This window comes from Microchirus variegatus (assembly GCF_963457635.1).
Source record: "Microchirus variegatus genome assembly, chromosome: 8".
Classification (NCBI taxonomy): domain Eukaryota; kingdom Metazoa; phylum Chordata; class Actinopteri; order Pleuronectiformes; family Soleidae; genus Microchirus; species Microchirus variegatus.
This window is the reverse complement of record NC_139809.1, coordinates 27382671-27390878: the sequence shown is the minus strand read 5'-3', so window position 1 is coordinate 27390878 and position 8208 is coordinate 27382671. Positions and strand designations below refer to the sequence as shown.

The following is an 8208-nucleotide window of genomic DNA, read 5'->3' as shown; positions in this document are numbered from 1 at the left end:
GTGCACACAGTCAGCTACACTTAGGTAAACAGGGTTCCTTGTCACATTGTTGTAACAGACCAAGGAGAGAAGTTAATGAATCTGATCTAAATGTCTATACATGCAAACATATTATCAGTTCACTTTAATTATGGGGAGCAAATCTTAAGAAATGGAAGTTGAGCCATAGCATATAATATAAGGACCTAATTGTAAAACATGTTTATATGGTTGTTTCATTTAGTTTGGTATTATTGTGGTATTATGCTTTGTATACTGCCTCAACGTTTTTTGTTAAATTTCTCACTGGCTTTTGTTATATCAAGGTTCTGCAGTTCTGTTAGTATTAAGATATTTCTGAATGGAGGTTCAGGTTACTGATGAAGAAACATTCATTTTAGTCTAAAACGTTCAGATATTTAATGACTTGTTCATAGACTTTGGCCTGACGGCTGTGATTCATACCCAGGAACATGGATCTTGGCCTGAATAAAAATATGTTTGGCTTGCTGGAGTATTTTTAGTCATGTGACCTGACCGGCTCCTTTTATGGATCTGGTCGACAGCCTCAGACCAAAGCTTGTGTGCATTTATGCATCCACTCGTTTGAGTTTTATAAAGATATGAATCTTAAGTTTTCTGATGTCTTCTTTTGCCCATGGAGACAAAGCACATCTGTTGACAGATCTTTATTTATTGCACACCAACAAAATCATTTCATTTCCTGTACATGTTAGGTTCTAGCTGTGAAACGTCTTCACAAAGTGTAAACGAGTGAGAGAAAAGGTTAAATATTAAGGCATTTTAGCGCTCCGTAGTAAAACAAACAAGGCAATTAAAATGTGCATATACCAGCACGGTGCACTACACAATATATACATGCTTTAGCTACCTACACCTTGATTATCTCCCAAGTAAGTAACAGTTAGTACAAAATAATCATACAATATCATGCAACTTTGTTACCGACAAAAATAAAGTTGTCAAAAATTACAACCATCGTCATTTTTAAAATGCTTTTGCATAGTAATTAAAAAGCGACAATACATTAATTTAATTCATTGCACGATGCAATTCCCATAGTGCTGATGTATGCAAATACAAAAACTCCATCTATACACTTCATATCAGTTTTTATACCTAAATAAATTGCACATATTTGAGACAGAACTCCTGTCTGTAACTTCATAAATCCCTGCACGAGCAGCATAGTCCTTCTGCTTGACGGTGTGTTCAACAGAGAACTGGAGCCCACAACTTGTCCCAGAATTGGTAGTGAAGCCACAAAACTGCGGACACATTCATATCCTGAGTTGACCCATGATGTCAGTAAGAGACGTAACACTGTCCTTGAGTTTGGAATCTTCTTCCTTTCCCAGTGACACTCCAGCCAGGCGCGTGGAACCGTTACATCCCAAAATGCATGGCAGACTCAGGAAAACCTCTGAACCGATACCACCCCAGCCCTAAAGGCACAAAGTAGAAAACTCATGATGCACCTGATGTCATACAATATTTACCACAAATCATGTCCTTTTTATACTGAGACACTTGGTGACGGTACCTGAGCCAGTGTGGAGACAGAGTGGGTCTTCATACTATTTGTCAAGACGCTGTTTGTGACGTCGGCGACAGAAAGACCCACTGACCACGACCGTTGCCCTTGATTCTTGATGATCTCAAATGCCCTGCAAACACAGAAAACCAATTAAACATTACATTTACTACAAAAACAAACTATGTTTGCATGACCAGCCAGACAGTTCCATTCTTATTCATTCCAGCGTTGTTGCACTTCTCTCCCAAAGACACACAGTCACACTTTGGATATTCACCCGATCTAAAACCACACACCAGAGCAAGGTTTCCCACTCCTGGTCCTGGGGAGCCACTGTCCTCCATGTTCATTTCCAATCAGGTGTGTTTGAGCAGGGAAACATCTAAAACATGCAGGACAGTGGCTCCTCAGGACCAGGAGTGAGAAACCCTACTGTAAGACAACAGTGCTTGCCACTACTCCGCCGTGTGGCCTGTTAGAAGAAGAATATCTCATCCTCACATTACTATCAAGTTTCTAATTTGTGCTAATTGAATTGAAGCTCTTTCTGCATGTAGTCTGCATGATTGATGTTCTCCCCGTGTGTGTGTGTGGGTTTTCTTCTGCAGTCCAAAACATGCAATATGTGGATCAGGTAAACTGGACACTCTAAATTGACCATAGGTGTGAGTGGGTGGATGTCTCCATGTTGCCCTGCGACCCTCATGTGGAGGATAAAGCGGTAGAAAATGAACTGAAGCTGAAATCGCATTTAGATATTTTACCCAAATTGTTCATCCCGAGAGTCCCTTCAGCCCAGTATTGCGAATGTAGGCATTCGTTTTCTTTCCTATCTAATTCACAAAATAATAAATCTTCCCTCAAGCAGCGCCTGTGTTGTAAGTTTCCGATTTGTTTGATCCAGCATCAACATATCCGATTTCGCAGTGAAAATCCGTCACTCCAGGATAAACACACGCTCATGCCGGTACCTGTCTAACAGAGGTTTGGTGGCGTTGGATCCTGGGGCGATCTCTGGCTGTGTTTTGGAGCCCAGCGTCATGTTACTCATCACAGCAACTACAAGACACAAAAAAACACATACAAGCTCAGTCATGCACATGTCACTTCACACGTGGCCTTTCCCAGCTTAGAGAATAGGACGAACAAGCGTCATGAGCAGGTAGTGCTGCATTTTTTTAGTTATGCAAATCAAAGGCAGAAGTGCAAACAATGGCCATGAATTAAAAAAAAAGGGCGAGAAGGGAATGACGAGAGATTTGGGGAAGTGAATGGAAAAGCAATCTGTGGACATTTAAATAAGGCATTCAACATGTAAACACTAAATCAACCTGTTCTAGCTCACCTTTGTTATTTGAAAGTTCTCCGATGACCCAGGCTGTTTTGTGCGTGTTAAGATTAATATCCAGAACATGACTAAGTCGCTCCGAGTCCAGGTTACACCCTGCACCGATCACCCGCATTGGCGGAAAGCCGCTCTGCCTCCAGGCAACATGGGTCATGATGTCCACTGCAGGTGGAGCAAAGAGGGGAAACGGTTTAAAAGTCGAATGCGTTCGTTACTCAGGAGGCGGGGTCTTTGGCGTCGTTACCAACCTGGTTGTGAAGCGACGAGCATCACGGCAGTGGGGCTGAGTCGTGCTAGATTTGGGATGATTCCTCTGAACAAGTCGGCGTTAGTTTGAACCAGGCCTAAATACGACTGCTCACTGCTCCACGCGTTTGCAGTCACCACGACAACTCTGGAGCCTGCAGAGGCCGACAAATCTGAGCACAGCAGAGTCATCATTAGTAAACTAAAGCACAATGGCATTCAGGTTCCTGTAATGCAGTCTTGACTGATGAGTCACCACATAATTGTGACTGTGCAGAAAGTGACGTACCTCTGGACACCTCAACCTTTGGCAGACTGAAGATATCCAGATCCGTGCTGCCACCCTTGGTCGAACTCTCAGCGATGTCAATGACAACCAGCTTATCCACTTTACACTAGATGCAAATTATAGCAAAATATTAGCAAATTGACATTTTATTCAAGCAGCATAATACCATGAAATAATACCAAAGGGTGATTTACCTTAGCCAAAATGCTCATCACAGTAGCCATTCCCAAATCTCCTCCCCCAATAACAGAGACTTTATTAAGCTGTTGTTCTTGATTTCTGACCCCACCTGAAATACATACGCGTTAAGCCAACAATAGGAAGTTCTTATCTGAGGTTTGTTAATCAACACCAACAATGCATATGAAGTCTAGGCACCATCGTTGATCTGGATTTTATTGACAAAGGCCAGAAGCTCGTTTGGGTCTTTATCGTTGTCTTTGGGCTTTGAGCACAGAGGAGGATCCTCCTCAAACTTGGCAATCATCTCATTCAGAAGAACCACCACTGACGACTTGGGCTGTTACAAAGCAAAACATACAGGGATTAGAACATTACAGAACCAGGGGCCGTATTTATCAAGCGTCTTAGAGTGCCATTTTACACTTTAAGTTTTGCACTACTCTCAAACTAAAGAATAAAGGCTATTTATCAACTCTCTTCAGTCTAAGAATCACTCCTACTCTCCCAGATATTTAAGAGACCTCCAGAGGTGTCTCGACAAAAGAATAAAGAAATATCGCCGATTCCGTGGGTGCTCCCGGATATTGCAGAGCACCCACGGAATCGGCGATATTTATTTCTTCTTAGACAAGGGATTCCCTTCCGTGATTGGTCATTTCTATGGACACGGAAGCGACGTCACCTAAAATTCAGTTTACGGCACATAGTAATGTCGTAGTTCAGATCGGAGAGTGACACTTAAGATTCAGTCCTTAGCAGGGTTCTTAGGAGTAATTCTAAGACGCTTGATAAATACGGCCCCAGATCTGCATGTAATCCAAAACCACAGAGGGTAAAGTCTTACATGATCCCAGTTGTGCAGCGCCGGCAGATGAAGTCGCCCCCTGGCATCGACATGCTTGCCCTCTCTGATGGCCATGTTCTGGGTGGGTTTTAGGTAGCAAATGGGAGGAGTGAAGGGGAAGGAGTCTATCAGCCACAGCTGGATGGGGAAGTTGTAGGAGTGGCCTATGAGAGAAGCAAAATCAGCACACGGTTAAGACATATTCTTGAAAGCACATTGATCGCATATTGAGCCATGCTGGGGTCAGAGGTGAGGATGGCTCAGTACTGATACCAGACCCTTCAGTATTTATTAGTCAGACAGTCTTTTCCAACTTTGAAATTACATTTACCACTCAGCTATAACCATTTAAAAATAAATAAATAAATAATGCCACAAATTTGGGACATATATTCTTCTTGTATAAAGAGAAAAAAAACACGCTCAGCCAACATGATTGGGTTAAAATGCTGATGATGCGTTTTACATTAGAAAACACCCACCCAAGCTTAAAACTGGTATTTAAACTTTAAAGGTCCCACATTATACCCTGTTTCTCCAAGTAAAACTAGTTCCTGGTGTCCCAATGAACATGTCTGTGACATGCTTTGGTCAAAATACCATAAGGATGCTGCAAAAGACAGTTGTAACCAGATTGGAGTATGACTGAAAACACAAAGCGCCCCTGAAACATTTCAAAAGTGAAATCTACTGCTCAAAAAATGCCCTTGTGCTACTGCTGTATACAAACAAACGCTCCCTCAGTCAGGTCTGATATTAAAGTGATAGTTCCGAATTTTGGACATAAGACCTATTTTCCAACTCAGCCGGTGTGATGGAGACGTCTGGAGACATTTTCAAGAAATTTCATTCAGTTCTTCTAGTTGCCGAGTTCGCTGGTGCTATGGCTAGCGCAAGTCAATGGTACCTGCTGGCATGGCATTAGAAACACTCATACCGACTCCACAGTGCACCGGAGGCAAATTGATTGTAACGGCAGGCTATCGATGTACATATCTGTGTTGATAGAATGTTTGAAATAAAACCAACCTTGCAATTTGAAGGATTTATGTCTCAGTAGCAGCAGCGGCTGAGAAAGTAGTCCCTCAAAAATTCATGCGATGCGACGTTAGTTTTGTTTCAAATATTATTCTATCAAACACATCAGCGAAACTCGGCAACTAGAAGAACTGAATTAAATTTCTTGAAAATGTCTCCAGACGTCTCCATCACACCGGCTGAGTTGGATAATAGGTCTTATGTTCAAAATTCCGAACTATCCCTTTAATGCTCGACAAAGCTTGTTTACAGATAAAGGAAGCAGCATACAAACCATGTTGTATCACCTCTGAAGACTTAACAGAGGCAGAATCATAACATTAACATAAAAAAAAATCCTGCAGCTTTCCACACTGCCAGCAGGATTTCTTTTTTCCATGTCAGCAGTATGGACTTCCCTCATCCCTCAGAGGTCAAGCCAACTTTATTTTTAGAGCACATTTCCTCAAAGTGCTTTACAGATTTAAAGGCACAGCAACATTAAAGGTATATATAATATAAAATCAATAACAAATAGAAGTAAAACAGTAAAATAGTGACATAATAGACTAGTAAATGTGTCAGGGTTGACTATTTTTATCCTGAGGTGAAGGCCAAGGAGAAGGCACACTTTTCTTAAGAAGTCAACCTTACCTTCATACCGGACAGGGATGTTGCCACTTAATTTCAGGAGATCTTTCTGTGTGCCATCACTGAATGCTGAAAGTGACAATAGGAGCAGTCAGTAGTGCAACACCGTGTAGTGCATGAGACAATTGCTGAGCACTGAAAATGAAGAAATAACTGAATAACTGACTGTATGTGCCAGGGGAAGGTTTTATCCCAGGGTAGATTCGGTGGATTTTCTGCAGCTCCTCAATAGCAACATCACGAAACTTGTACTAAGAATCAGAAGAGGGGGAAAAACAGACATGTTGTACATAATGTAAAGCAACCACGTTCAGGTTTTATTTAGCACCAAACTTAGGTTCACCAATCTCCATTGTATTGCAGCCACAATTATTTGACTGATTCAATAGACCTGTATTAATGACTCATTGTTCAGTAAAGAAAAAGAAAAAATAACACAAAGATTCTAGACCCACAAAAACTTAAACAGACACAGTATTAACTGTAAATATAAAAACTATACTCTTGAAGAGGAGAGCCCTATAATAGGGCTAGACCGAGTTTTGTCATTTTTAATTAATCATTTTCGATGTATTATTACTCCATTAATTGCTTGTGTAAGTTTACACATAGTTTTCTTAGAAACTTGCTGCTAAGAGAAATAAAACATTATTTTTTTTCCATTGCATTTGAGGGTCTGTTTTTCTGATGACCTTGTTTAATGTATTTAATTTTAGTTTACATTCATTATCTTTATTTATAATGGACAAGTGGACTGCTGTAATATGACCAGGAGGATATTCTTACTTTGGAACAGACATAGAGATTATTGCCTGCCAAGTTAAAAACTGGAAAGATCAGTATCTGTTTATCTTTGGTGCCACAGATCATCAGAGCAAAAAAAATCAGCTGCCATGTTGCATAATCATGTGACTCACTAAAATGAGCTGTTCCTTCCACAAATTACACCGACGTGAAGTTTTATTTTTAGCTAACGAGTTCAAAACTCAATACAATGTACAAACAGAAGAGCACATACAGTGCAAATCATTCTTATAATCCCATTTCAGAGCAGAATAAGGAATGTAAACATGAACAAGGTAAATGATTGGTAGATTTAATCACAAAGGGTTTTCCCCACAGCTCTGGGGTTTAGGCTTTAGGGTGCAAGTATTTTGTGTGTCGAGGAGATTGGAAGTCGGCCAGGAAGACGTCTGATGGTGTGGATATGACACTTTGCTAGTATGCAGATTAAATTAAGGATGTATAGTTTGTTTTTTAAAATCATATAACCCAACAATATAAACTATATTCTGAACTTTAGTTGGATGTCTCATTCCAAGTCTGACAGAAGGTACAATCACGAAAGAGACGACCGTTTCATTTACACTGTCAAAAAGAACAGAGGGGGTGAATATTCATTCTTAATATCACCAAATTAACATAGACAAAATAGCATCTGTGACACTTGACAAACCTGATTTGAGACATTGGTAATGACGAGGCTTTATAATACAAGTTGTTCAAAACAAACACAGATGCAGGTTCACTAACAGTATATATGTGTATGATTTCCTTTATACGTTGTTTATATTTAGCTCACGCTCATCAACAGTGAGTTAATAACAAGACGTCAGAGGCTATGTTTAAGTAGCAGTGACTATTATTTGATAGATCACATAAAGTGCTTTAGCGAGAGTTAAACGAAAACTAGCAGTTCGATTATTATTATCACCATTATTATTATCATCATACTAATTGTCACGGAATTTATTTTTGAATCAAACTATATAATTCCGTCTCATTGAATTCTGTTCCCGCATGGAGTGTTTCCCACAACAAGTGACAGAGCTGGTTCAACCTGTTAGCTGACGCTGACAGTATGCTAACACACTTAGCTTACCGCGTTCGCCGGTGTTGACGCGTTTTCATCAAACACAGATTGAGAATCATGTTCTGACACTTCACTAACCTTAGAGAGGATCCGCTTTATTTCGTCTGAGCTGAGGTCCATCTATTACACTGAAACCAGGACGACTTAAACACAGTTGAGTGAAACTTCAGAGCCCAGAAAGTATATCTTAAAACTTCTGCCGGAGATACTTCCGCAAACT

At 40.4% G+C, this 8208-nt stretch overlaps 1 protein-coding gene across 1 annotated transcript; it reads right to left on the bottom strand.

Moving 5' to 3' along the window:
* Positions 1 to 786: 786 nt before the first annotated feature.
* On the bottom strand, positions 787 to 8201 carry uevld (UEV and lactate/malate dehyrogenase domains). Its single transcript, XM_083894405.1, has 12 exons — positions 8067 to 8201; positions 6282 to 6366; positions 6119 to 6184; positions 4448 to 4611; positions 3799 to 3940; positions 3615 to 3709; positions 3421 to 3526; positions 3134 to 3304; positions 2883 to 3047; positions 2509 to 2596; positions 1544 to 1667; positions 787 to 1445 (listed from the first exon to the last, which is right to left on the bottom strand). The coding sequence occupies exons 1-12, from the start codon at positions 8106 to 8108 to the stop codon at positions 1281 to 1283; spliced, it is 1413 nt and encodes a 470-aa protein (XP_083750531.1). The 5' UTR covers positions 8109 to 8201; the 3' UTR covers positions 787 to 1280.
* Positions 8202 to 8208: the final 7 nt, after the last annotated feature.